General features: G+C 40.0%; 4 protein-coding genes across 6 annotated transcripts; 1 reads left to right on the plus strand and 3 right to left on the minus strand.

The window, feature by feature from the left end:
* Positions 1-2,307: 2,307 nt before the first annotated feature.
* LOC141830072 (uncharacterized) lies at positions 2,308-3,250 on the minus strand. The gene is made up of 2 exons (XM_074717552.1): positions 3,156-3,250; positions 2,308-3,067 (listed from the first exon to the last, which is right to left on the minus strand). Exon 2 carries the CDS (start codon positions 3,001-3,003, stop codon positions 2,665-2,667), a length of 339 nt encoding a protein of 112 aa, XP_074573653.1. The 5' UTR covers positions 3,004-3,067; positions 3,156-3,250; the 3' UTR covers positions 2,308-2,664.
* Positions 3,251-3,922: 672 nt separating this feature from the next.
* LOC141829408 (uncharacterized) lies at positions 3,923-6,556 on the minus strand. 3 transcript variants are annotated; one of them, XM_074716871.1, is made up of 2 exons: positions 6,393-6,556; positions 3,923-5,929 (listed from the first exon to the last, which is right to left on the minus strand). In XM_074716871.1, exon 2 carries the CDS (start codon positions 5,811-5,813, stop codon positions 4,038-4,040), a length of 1,776 nt encoding a protein of 591 aa, XP_074572972.1. In that variant the 5' UTR covers positions 5,814-5,929; positions 6,393-6,556; the 3' UTR covers positions 3,923-4,037. The 3 variants fall into 3 exon arrangements, with proteins under 3 accessions (XP_074572972.1, XP_074572970.1, XP_074572971.1); XM_074716869.1 differs by having other exon boundaries at positions 3,923-5,955; XM_074716870.1 differs by having other exon boundaries at positions 3,923-5,972.
* Positions 6,557-6,961: 405 nt separating this feature from the next.
* On the plus strand, positions 6,962-9,197 carry LOC141828878 (uncharacterized). The gene is made up of 5 exons (XM_074716263.1): positions 6,962-7,046; positions 7,140-7,245; positions 7,324-7,567; positions 8,858-8,980; positions 9,076-9,197. The coding sequence occupies exons 1-5, from the start codon at positions 6,997-6,999 to the stop codon at positions 9,195-9,197; spliced, it is 645 nt and encodes a 214-aa protein (XP_074572364.1). The 5' UTR covers positions 6,962-6,996.
* Positions 9,198-10,133: 936 nt separating this feature from the next.
* On the minus strand, positions 10,134-10,708 carry LOC141830151 (heavy metal-associated isoprenylated plant protein 44-like). Its single transcript, XM_074717635.1, has 3 exons — positions 10,679-10,708; positions 10,528-10,603; positions 10,134-10,450 (listed from the first exon to the last, which is right to left on the minus strand). Exons 1-3 carry the CDS (start codon positions 10,706-10,708, stop codon positions 10,134-10,136), a joined length of 423 nt encoding a protein of 140 aa, XP_074573736.1.
* Between the last annotated feature and the right edge of the window lie 1,444 nt (positions 10,709-12,152).

The following is a 12,152-nucleotide window of genomic DNA, read 5'->3' on the forward strand; positions in this document are numbered from 1 at the left end:
CAAGATTAATCGATTGGAAAAATTAAATACTTAATTTTAAAAATATATATACAAAAAAACTTTTGCTGCAGTAGCTCTGAAGTCTTCCCTGCGTCATCAGGAATCTTTTGCATGGAATCCAATGTCGTTCTTCTCTCTACATTATTATGAATTGTATACGTGCATGCAATGCATGGGATTCCAAGTAGCACTGTTACTCGCATGATGATTATTCTTGGAGTTTAAAAAACATGAGAAACCCTAAAAATACGATACGTACAGGAGCCATCTGTGGACTGATAGATTCTTCATGATCTCCATGCATGGTTCTTGTCCTGTATATAATTAACGCATCGAACCAAGAGCAACATAAAATAACTTATCCACGCCCAAAAGAAAACACACATTTCTTTCATTCAATAATTTCGATCATGCTCTTACTGCTCGTACGTACGTAGATTTCAGTAAATGTCTTCAAAAAATTCAATAAATTATTTATGTATTGAAAAGAGTTTGGAGTTTCCCGCCCTTCCCTGGATTCCCGCCCAAATCTTCCCGGTCGGAAAACACGGCCACGTGGTGTCCGCCGCCGACTGTTAGATTAGATTAGATCCCGCGCGCCGCAATTGAGGGCGCCAGGGGAATTTTGCTAATTAGCCCACCAAACAACCCGATTTTAAGTTTTAATCCACGACTGAATTAATATTTTCGTAAACACAAAATACTAGCAAAAATTTGGTTCTGTGTGTTCTTTTTAATTAATTTTTATCCTTTTTCGTTTAGATTTACAGATAGATAGATCGATCGAGAGTGAGTGGTCTTTTGCTATGGCATTTGGTTTCTCCAGTTTTATTCATATATAGATCGATGGTTTTGCTAATGGAGATGGATGATCGAATATTTCAGTAGTGTACCAGCTAAATCAGCTTTAATCATTCATTTTCAAAAGAGCAATGTTTTTGTTTTCCTTTTCTTCTTTTCCTTTTCTCTTTCGGTACATGTTTCGTAGATTTAGTCAAAGAAACTAAGATGCGTTAGGTAGCTAGCTTATGGAATTCGACGATGTAATCTTATTTAGATTCTTATTCCTTCAAATGAACTAAATATTCATGAATAATTTTATTTATTTCGCTTCAATATACATTCATAAATAGAGATTGTGAATTGTTCGTGAGTAATATTCATGAACAAAACTTATAAATCATGTTCATCATGTAAGCTTAATTTTTTTAACTTATAAATAAATAAGTTTATAATATCAAGTCAATTAATCAATCAAATAAACTTAAAATATAAAAGTTTAAAACAATTAAACATGCTCAAATTAAAAGTTTGATAAATCTAAATAAATCAAACTCAATTGAAGCTCAAATGAAGATCAAGTAAGTGTGCACATCAAAAAAACAAAAAAGAAGTTAAGCTTGAACAACCATTTCAACCGTACTTAATTAATTTTAAACTTAGTTAGCTTAGTTTAATCAACATAAATCTTGAATAGATGGTAATTAAGTTGCAATTAACCTCACCAACTAATTTGATGAACCCTCCCTAGGCTTGTAATGAGCCCACCAGATCAGTTTAATGGGCCTTGGGCCTTGTAATTGGGCCACCGTACCTTAATGTCCTTTGATCATTCTGACCAATTTCGTTAGTTTTTCCAATAAATAAATAAATAGAAATTAGTGGATTTACTCTCTAATTAATTTTCATGTAATTCCATGATTGATTGGAGAGGTTGGTGACATTTTATTATCAGAGAAGAAATTTTTGTGACTCAAATCTAAAGTCAATTTTTCATAATAATATTTTATGAAAAAAATTATTTCTGTCTTTTTCATTTTACTTTCAAATTTTGAGACATATTTGACTTCTCCTAATTTTCGTAAACAATTTCTAGAAAGAAAACAAAAAACTCAAGAAATTATAATTCAAACAAGAATCAGAAAATGCAATATGAGTTCTTAATAAATTAATTATCACTATATCATATACATGAATAAGCAAGAGTTTAACATAATGTAATTAAACAATTACACTTTAAATAAAAATTTAACCTCATGCATAAATTGCCAGGAATATGGCAATAAACATTTATGGAAATTAATTAAATACCTGCAGAAACTGAGAAAGAGCAACATGCATGAAAGAAAAACATTTAATGCACTCTTAATTACAGGTTGAAAGACATGCCATTATCCATCCTTCCTTCTAAGTAAACAGTAACAAATCATATCATTCACCTTCATGTATCATCACCACCACCATCTTCTTCATGCTGTTCTTGGCTGCGGGATCAAAACATGCAAATTTATGTAGATAATTCATGAATAACTCAGAATCCTGCCATTTTTTTTTCTGAAACGAAGCAGGCACCATGCATCAGCTAGTAAACACATTCAACGTTCGATTACATCTGGAGAGAGAGAGAAGAGAGAAGAAACTAAATTGCGATTCTAAGAAGAAGAAGAAGAAGAAGAAGAAGAAGAAGAAGAAGAAGAAACAGAAGAAAGAAAATGAATTGAAATCGCCATTAGCCTCATCGAGTTCTTCTCCCGTGCTTTGTTTTTTTTTTGTAGTTAGCAGCTTGAGACAGCGGATGGCGGCGGAGATGGGGAAGGTGACGAGGCGGCAATCGCGGTCCAGGAAACGCGGCCAACGAGAGGCCTTCACGTGTCCCCGCCGCCGTCACATCTGCTGCAGCCACCGCCCCAGCTGCGTGGGGTTGACGACGCCGGCCACGTGGGCGCCGCCGCGCATCACCAGGTGCGACGCCTCCGCGTACCTCACCGGCGGCCCGACGTCCTTCTCCTCCTCCTCCTTCCGGTCCGGTTCGGGCGGAGCCGACCGGGCCGGGTCCCACCGCCTCCCGAACAGCGTCCCGCGCGTGAGAAACTCGTGCGCGAGGAAGCCGGCGAGGAGCCGGTTGTCGCACCCTTTAGCCGGCTCCGCCAGCTCGGCTCCATCGGACGGCTCGCGCTCTTTCCGCTTCCTCGTCGCGCCAAGTGTCCCAAACTGGCTCGACATGGCCCGTGGCACCTCCGATGCGAGCCACGTCAGCGCGCCGAAAGAGGAGATTGGATGTAACCGACTGCGATTTAAAATAATATAAAAAATAAGAAAAAAAAGAAATAGTAAAAAAAGAATTCCACGGTAAAAAAAAAAAGAAAAAAAATTACAGCGACGGTGGCCGGGCTCGGCCCGATCCCGGCGATCGCCGGAGGAAAGAGAGAGAGAGAGAGAGAGAGAGAGAGAGAGAGAGAGAGAGGAAGCGAGGAAGCGAAGGAAGAGATTTTGGTTCTCAATTGAGGGGCCTTATTATATAGCGGAGCCTGACTCGCATTTGCCCCTCCCGTTCCGCATTATTACGACTCTGCCATTACAGAATGACGGAAATGGGCTCCATCCTGTCCGTCTATGCTTTGACTCGGTCCGGTCCGATCCTGAACCAGATGGCGACGAGGATGGATTAGGTAAAGCGAATTGGGGAAAGGGTAAACTGGTCAATTCGCGTGCCCGGGACGAGAATGAATCAAAGAAGTCCGGAAGGGCAAACTCGTCAATTCACAGCGAAGGTAGGGCGGGTGGTGGTGAGGAGACGGTATCTTTCGGTGGAGCCCACGGGCGCAGCGTTTCGTTTCGATACCCATTGCCCTGTGCTTCACAGATAACTACGGGATTGCCATGTACCAGCCTCGTCACTGGGCAGAAAAGTCGGCCCCACCAGCAGAGGGTATCACCGCTCCGTCAGGTGGAGCCCACAAAAAACAGATTAGACAAATTTGACATTGATTTAACTCTAGTTTTAACTTTAATAATATCACTTAATACAGCTGCGTTCTTGTGCATCTGAGCCCACTGTGAATCAGATGATGCAAACAAGAACGACGACTGTAACAACAAACCAACCATTGATGAATCTAACTGATCGAACAAATACAGAGAATGGCTCAACAAACCAATGGGAAGAGACTACCAATCTAAAGTACAACAGTTATTACATCTCATGGCAATGGCAAGAACCAGGCACAAAGAAGAAAATCTGATAGATATGATAACCATTAGCCTATAAGATTTGGCAAAGTGCATTTCTTTTGAGAGTGTCCTAAAAGATGACATCGACCGCACTGAACTACACGCTTTGGACGCTTCAAGCTTTCCAATCGAAGAACCTTCTTTTTTGGGCGACCGGGCGGTCGACGAGTTTTCGGTGGCCGTATGATGATAGTCGAGCTGCCGCTGCTGCCTTCTGGCCCCTCTGCCACCTCTTTCCAGAGATTTCTATCCGCAATGGGGTATATTGGTTGAGAGTATGTCTCTCTGTACTTCTGGACACTGAAGCATTCGTGAGCAAATAGCCGCACATCGTGACCGCAAGATAGGAGAGCAGCAGCAGCATGTGCACATGGTATGCCATATATTTGCCATCGGCGACATGAACATGTTCGGGATTGTATATCGACTATATTGGTTCTCTCGGTCGAGACAATTTCAAACTCGACTTTGTTTGCTCGGAGAACTTGATAACAAACTGAATCTGAACTAGCTTCCGAAATAATTTTCTCAGCAGAAGGTACGAGAACTGAGGTCAGCGATAAAGCAACAAGGCGACGATCATTGAACCAGCTGGATAGTTGGTTGCGTATGTGTTCCATCATTTGCACTATGGGAAGCTCATGACCTTCGAGTGCCAAATTGTACAGAGCTTCAGTAATGGCCAGAGCAAAGTGGCCATACCGAATCCCCTCAAAGTAGGCAACTGCCCAAAGATTAGGCGGAAAACGTTCGAACCAGTGTCTGACATCCTGGACTTCCATCATTTCATTTACTATTGCCTGAAAATCAGCTGCTGTAAGAGCATAAAAAGCATTCCAGAAGAGATTGACAAGCTTTGAATTTTTGAACTCGTCTCGGAAGCTGTCGGTAACATAACGTAAGCAAAATCCATGCAAAGCATTCGGGAAATTGTATTCAATGGCCTGTACAATGCCTTTCTCTCTGTTAGACAATATCGTCAACACAGGCATCTTATCTGTATTTACTCCAAGAAGCTTCCGCAACTCTGTTACAAACCACATCCAATTGTCATCATTTTCTGCATCGACAATGGCAAATGCCAAAGGGAAAAGCATATCATCAGCATCGACAGCTGAGGCACAGAACAAGGTCCCTAAATACTTTCCTCTAAGCTGTACCCTATCAATTTCCAAGAGAGGTCTGCAGGCATAAAGAAAACCATAAATTGAAGCACGGTAGGAAATAAACAGACGGTGGAAGCAGTTTTCCGAGCCCATAGCAGAAACTACTGCAATACTCCCAGGATTGGTTTTCCGAATTTGATCACAGTATCCAGGAAGAAGGCGATATCCATCCTCTAGAGTGCCATGGACGGCAGCTAGGCTTCGCTCCTTTCCCCTCCATGCTTGCATATAAGACACAGCAACCCCATGCTGCTCTCGGATGTCTTGCAATATCTCCTTTGGTTTATACCGTGGATTATCTCTTACTCGAGATTCGACAGATCTTGCTACCCACCCAACTGTTGCTTGCTGGTGATGAAGGTTGTGAACCCCTTCACATGTGTGTTCACCATGCAAGGTTCTGATTGAGAATGTTGGCACACCTGGACATTTAGCCACATGAACCCGCCAAGGGCAACCTTCCTTTGAGCACCTAGCTATAAATCTACTCCGATCAGATTTCACAATCCGAAGCTCAAAATGTAATGCTATTGCAATATCCTTCAATGTTCTTCTGCATGTTTCCACATCAGGAAATTCTTGACCAATGACCAAAGAGTAGTCTGCAGCAATTAGATTGTGATCCTGATGGGCCATGGAAACTAACTAGGGCAAGCTTAGGCTCTCCTTCAGTTAAACATCCAGTTAAACAGCTTGAGATCACTAATCTAATTCCGAAAAACAACATTCCATAGCTCAAAATGTCTACCCTTCTGCATGCAAAACTGAAATCCTAAATCTGGCAACAAGCAAGCCCTGATGGAAGTGAAAATACTGATAGCTACTATCAAATAAATCAAACGGCAAACACAATGAACATCAACCAAATTCTGGAAAACATTACTAGTTTTTGTTAACCTAAACGTCGACATGAATCTATAAGCAAAAATATTGATTGACGACAAAAGTTACAAACTTTTACCATCAGAAGTTCACAAAATGCTATAAAAACTTAAATGGAAATTACACTATCAACTGATAGTCAATGAATGTGGAAAATCCACTTTCCAACAAACATACTGCGGGCATGATCAGAACACAAAAGAACAAACTCGAAACTTGGCAACCAAAAGCAAAATAGACTGAAGTAATTGAGCAACACATAACTCCATTAGAATCCAGCACAGGAAACCCAACAATACTCACGAGAAACAAAAACCCTAGAAACAGGCATACCTATCAAAGGAGAAGGCTGCGCCAGGAAGATCCAAATCTGTCGCACAAATTAGAAAAGAACCACACCAGGACGCTGACAATCGAGATCAAGAGACAAAATTTAGCTCTGGATTCGCCGACGAGCGATCGCAAGGGCAGTCGGAGGAGGAGAAGGGAGCAAGGAAAGGAAGCCGAAGGGTGGAATAGTACGGAAGAACGGGTCCAGATTACTTAAATACCCTCCAATCCCCCCGATCGGTTTGCCGGTCCGGCCGAACCGGACCGCACCGGAACCGGCCCAAAGTAGAAAGGTGTAATTGTCTCGATCCATTCCGAATCGGATCAAATTAAAATAAATATATATTCTATTTTTTAGTATAATTATATTCGGAAATATAAAATTGAGTAATATTCTACTAAGCAATAACAAAAATAATGCTTGAAGATTAATTAAATTAAAATTATTAATTATATAAAGAAATTGTAGCCAATGATTTATCGATTTGGCTAATTCTTGGCGGGAAGTTGAATGAAAAGTTTTCAAATTTCCCTCCATTAGACCCGGCACCTCCGGGGAGACCCAGGCGAAGAATACCACAAGATCGAGAAGGCGGCGCGATCGAGAATGCGGCGATCCGGTCAGACTTCTCTTCTGCTGTCCTTCTCCAAATCCAGGTGCTGTTTTCTAGTTCCTTCTCTATTTTTGGTTTCATCTCTGGCGGGTCTTGTTTGAACGAGGAGAAATCTGTGCGATTGCATATGCTTTAGGGTTGCGGCTGAGGATCGCGCTACAGTATGTTCCAACAAGCCTTCGGTGTCGTTCTCCGAGTACCTGAATCGAAAGGTCACCAAGACTAGCAGCAGATCAGTTAAGGTATATAACTTCGTGGCAAAGTCGTCTTTTTTTTTTTAATGATGTTTGAATGATGGAAAAGTCGACTGGAAAAATCAGGAGAAGAAAACTTGCTTCGCATCAATTGTGCCTGCTAACGATGATTTGACAAGTAAAAGAGTTGGGGATTGTGATAGCTTTGTTCTTCACGACCAAATTTTCCGTCAGTTTAAGGTCTCAGAGAAAAAGGAAGAACCAGGGGAAATTGCTGAACTAGGTGAAACGATTGATTATCAACCAGAATCATCTTTTGGAGGCGGTGAAGTTTCTAGGAAAAGAAAGAAAGCATTTGATGATCCTTCAGGTTTGTCTAGCTGAGTGACAAAAAGAAAATTACTCTCTTACACGAATCATCTCCTGCTGGTAATATTTAATGTCTATTATGCTCGTGGCTTCTGGTATTCAGCATTTTTTGTTTATGAAATTCATCGTGAAAATTGCCCGAGCCGATTTGAAAACATGATGTAAATTTAGCATTGGACAATTGAACTTGAAATAAGTACTTTTACCATGCATTGAAAAGAAAACATGATAAAAAGTTTCTGATACTGCCTTTCCTTTTTCAATTGTTTAGTTTCTTGCATTGTTTGATCACGTTTTGTTCTCAGTAGGGATTTGCATTTTGAATCTAGTCACTCAATTTTAGTCTGTGTGGAAACAAAATAAAATGTCATCTAGTGAATGTTAGTCTTCCAAAGAATTTAATTTCATCTTACAGTGATAAAAATGTGTCTTTCTCTTCTGTTCTTATCTACTTTGTTTTTTGTTTCTTTTACCTAACTTGAACCATGCCCGTCACTTTACTTTGTTGTTTGTTTCTATAAAATACCTGTGTTCTTGTTGTGTTCTCTGCTTAATCTATTATCGGCAGTTTTTCTCTTCTTCTTTTACACTGGTTTGTGCTTACAGGATGGAATTGGCGAGCAAGAGAATAATTATTCAGGAAATGAACTAAAATGAAAATAAAATAGGAACATATTTTCCTTATTGGATCATGAGATTGATAAAATGAATAGCTAAGAAGAATCGAGATGGAATATTAGTTTTTATCAGAATTGATTTCCAATTTTACATTGCAATTAAATGCAGGCATAACTATTTTGTGAAAAAAAATTCATTGTGAATGGAATAACTATTCCTGAGAACAAAAAATGATGTTAAAGAAATATTTAGTCCATTGGGACAATCTAATTATCTATCATATGCTTGATAGAGTTCTTCTGTTTTGGTTGTTGCTGTTAATCATCCAAATGATAATCATTTGTGTGCTTGATACACGAATTCTCTAATCCAAACATGGATTCTAATGTCTCTGAATTCCAAACATACAAAATGACTTGGTTTGCTGATTTTTATTTTATAGAAGCCTAACATTCTTAATTTTAGAGGATGAAATTCCAAATTAAACCTTACCAAAGGTTCTTCTAGCATCATTATTGTGCAAGTTTCTACCAAAATGCATTCTCATTCTTCCATAAGCTTTGCCAATTTTATCCATTTTCATTTTATGTTTCAGTTTGTGAAAAAAATCCATACTTGATGTTTGCATCAGTTTCATTCTCTGTAGCTTCTTTTTCATATTTGAGTTCCTCAGCTTCCAGTAGGAAGAAAACAACTCGAAAATCTTTGGTTGTTATCGGCGATGATTCAAAGCCCTGGTCATATGGAAGACAAAAGAAAATAATGGACAGCAGTACCAAACCCTTATACGATCACTGTAAGCTAACTCTATTTCTGCCTTCCAAACAGGTACTTGAAAATGTTTATGAATGTTACCATCAAATCTCTTAACCTGTAACTATACATTCTCAGATGCAAATGGCAGTGGAGGTTGGGATTGCAACCGGGAAGGTATCGATACCGAAGAAGTTGGCTGCAATGAAATATGGGAAGGAATTGGATCGACCACCTTGGGAGGTCTGGAATGGCATTGATCAAACTCTCAAGTCCATGTTGAAATTAGATGAGGCATGCTATTTACTTCACTTTTTCATTGATGACACTCTAATTGAGTAGTAGATGTTCTTAACCTCTTTGAATCAATTAGTGCTCTGTTTTGAACTCTTGTGTTTTCCATGTAAATTATCAATGAGATTATGAATTGTGTTAAACATGTACATTTTAGATATACAAATGCTAGAAGTGATCTATATCTGATAAAGTATTAAATTCGAATACATTTCTAATATCTTGTAAATATGAATTTGTATATTTTTATAAATCTTCTCATAATCCAATTGCCTCTCATACAAAAAAAAAAAAAAAAAAAATACTATTCGTATCTTTCATACAAGGTGGATCAAAAAAGACAAAGTAAGATATCTCGTCTTTGTCAATAGTCTTCCACCTCTATAGTAGCATTTATAAACTTGAAATATTTGTTGATAGGTGTATATCTTCTGTCTTATGTGTAGTTAATCTTTGATTCTAATTTATAAATTTATATTAGTTGATGTAAAAAATATATTATCAATTTTTCAGATAATTTTATCTGTCTCTAATTAAAAAAAATATATTTTTTAATTACAAAAAATACATTTTAGATAAGTTAGATGGATTCATTAATTATTTTGAAATCATATATCTCATTTTTTTTTAATTTATGAAAATATTAGATGAGGATGAAATTTATAAAATTTTCCATCGTTATGATTTTTTAATCATTTTTATTTTCTTTTTAAATATAGAATTTATATTTATTATAATTTTTGTATTACGTTGTCATAAAAAGTGAATATGTAATACTTGAAATAAATAATATAATGCATCATTTTTTCCCACATCGATTACATTATTAATTAACAAATAAAACCCGCGCACGTGACACACCTTGTCGATCACGTGCATCCCTGACTCGGCGAACGACGTGGCTACATGACGTTGCATGCGTTGACGTCGTCGTCGTTGAACAAGTTGCTGGCGCGCTCGTCGCCGAGCGGCGGCGCCGGGAGGCGGCCGTGCCTGTCGCCGTTGTACCCGTGCCGGCGATAGTTGTAGCTGTCCCGGAACTCCCCCTCGTCGCGGAAGTACTCCTCCGCCGTCGTGAAGTGGAGCGGCCGGTCGGGGTTGGGCCAGAACTCCGCCTTCTTCCCGCTCCGCCGCACCTCCTTCAGCACTTTATTCCGGTCAACGTACCCGGTCACCGTCACCTTCTCCATCTCCACCTCCACCTCCACCGAGTCCACGCCTAAACGAACCAGAATCGCACTAGTCCAGATTAATTAATAACTCTAATCACCAACAATCACCTTCATCTAATCTCACCTCTAAGCTTCCGGAGAGCACGTTTAACCACCCTCTCGCAGCCGGCACAGCACATCCTCACTTTAAGCTCCACAGTCTGTACAAAAAATCTACATCAAAGATCTTGCTTTAATAATCTATTCATCGTAAATAAAAACAGAGCAAATTGAACCTGCAGAGACAGAGATTTTCCCTTTCTCATCTTCCTTCTTTCTGCAACGAAGAAGTGCTCGCTGTATCTCCTACCTCTCTCGCCTCTAAGTCCCAACGAGAAGAAGGCTCCCATTTCTGAGGACGTTAAAATGGAATCTCTTCTTTGTAAGGAATTCTTTCCCTTGCCCTCCCTCTTTGTGATGCTTCAATGGCGGATCAAAGAGAGGCACATGAATAAAATACTAAGCTTGCACCTTGCTTTGTTCTCTTCTATACGACTTTTTCAGGGACTAGATCAGACTCTGTGCCTCTGCCGGCTACTAAACGCTGCCCTGGTGCAGTGGAGATTGGTGCCATTGAGATTTAAGACAGATGCTGCAGTGCAGATGTTGATGTTCCAATGGCGTACAAGTTCTTGGTTCTGATGCATTTCTGTCTGCATTGAGATTTAACAACACGAGTAAATAATTTTACTTTTTAATTCATTCTTGTTTTCTGGAATTTGGAATTAGGATTATTAATGGAATTGTAAATGCTGAAACTTGTTAAAGAGTTCGATCGATCCAACTCAACAAGGAGAAAAATCTTTTAGTATTTAACATCTTCGTTCTTGAAAGAAGCCGGGATTTTTACATGGAGGACGAGGGAAGGAGGCAGCTTTCTACGCTGCCTGAGGAGGCGGCGCGCGTCGGCGGGAGGTGTCTGAAGCGGAACCGCAGGGCGGAAGGCGGCGGCGGAATGGGAGGCGGCGAGGCCGCGAAGGGGACGCGGCGAAGGATGAGCGTGCGGATGCGCCAGGGAATGGGAGCCCGGAGCAGCAAGTGCTCCAGCGCGCCGGCCACCGCCGCGGTGTACTCCCCCAGCAGCTCCGCCATCTCGGCCACCGGCATCATCTTCGACTCTCTTCTTCCTCCTCGGTCGATCGGATTCGCGAGCTCGGCGAAATTAAAGGAAACCCAAATCCACCTCCTCTTCTGCTCCGCAAGATCGAGAGAGAAGACTGCAACCACTGGTTTCGAAATTTCCATGGACGATTCTCCGACTTTATATACCGATCGATCGATGCGATTAACGAAAAAAAGATTTTAAAAAATCGTTTTTTTATGGAAAGGAGGAATTAAAATTCCGAGCTTGATCCTCGAATCTTTTACAGTGTGCGGCCGCAGGCCAAATTTGGAGCCAATGTTTTTTTTAAAAAATTTAATTATTTATAAATTAATTAATAAAAATAAAAATGGGTCCCTTTTTGATAAATAGAAGATTTTTTTTGTCTATATTTGCATTATTTCCTTTTAAGGAAGTGTAAATTAAGAAATTCTTTTTATCTGTTTTCTTTAATTAAAATTATTTGAATTTAATATAAAATTAATTTATTTATTTATTTATGTTTCTCGGAACCGAGGAAGCGGAGACGGAGGTCGTGGTCTTTCGTCCATTCTCCTCGCCGTCATCGTCGGGAGTCTCGTCGGGGCGATCGATCCCGGCGCCGGACG

This window comes from Curcuma longa, chromosome 5 (assembly GCF_044706935.1).
Source record: "Curcuma longa cultivar G26 ecotype Majalengka, Jawa Barat chromosome 5, ITB_CL_G26_1.1, whole genome shotgun sequence".
Taxonomy (NCBI): domain Eukaryota; kingdom Viridiplantae; phylum Streptophyta; class Magnoliopsida; order Zingiberales; family Zingiberaceae; genus Curcuma; species Curcuma longa.

What these genes read in the sequence shown, in the direction of transcription:
- LOC141830151 (XM_074717635.1), bottom strand. Translation starts at nt 10,708, where the DNA reads ATGAGAAAGGGAAAATCTCTGTCTCTGCAG. An exon ending in GAAAATCTCTGTCTCTGCAG is followed by an intron (nt 10,604 to 10,678) that starts GTTCAATTTGCT and finishes TTTTTTGTACAG; the next exon opens with ACTGTGGAGCTTAAAGTGAG. An exon ending in TGCTCTCCGGAAGCTTAGAG is followed by an intron (nt 10,451 to 10,527) that starts GTGAGATTAGAT and finishes TGGTTCGTTTAG; the next exon opens with GCGTGGACTCGGTGGAGGTG.
- LOC141828878 (XM_074716263.1), top strand. Translation starts at nt 6,997, where the DNA reads ATGCGGCGATCCGGTCAGACTTCTCTTCTGCTGTCCTTCTCCAAATCC. An exon ending in CTGTCCTTCTCCAAATCCAG is followed by an intron (nt 7,047 to 7,139) that starts GTGCTGTTTTCT and finishes CATATGCTTTAG; the next exon opens with GGTTGCGGCTGAGGATCGCG. An exon ending in CAAACCCTTATACGATCACT is followed by an intron (nt 8,981 to 9,075) that starts GTAAGCTAACTC and finishes ATACATTCTCAG; the next exon opens with ATGCAAATGGCAGTGGAGGT.
- LOC141830072 (XM_074717552.1), bottom strand. Translation starts at nt 3,003, where the DNA reads ATGTCGAGCCAGTTTGGGACACTTGGCGCGACGAGGAAGCGGAAAGAG.
- LOC141829408 (XM_074716871.1), bottom strand. Translation starts at nt 5,813, where the DNA reads ATGGCCCATCAGGATCACAATCTAATTGCTGCAGACTACTCTTTGGTC.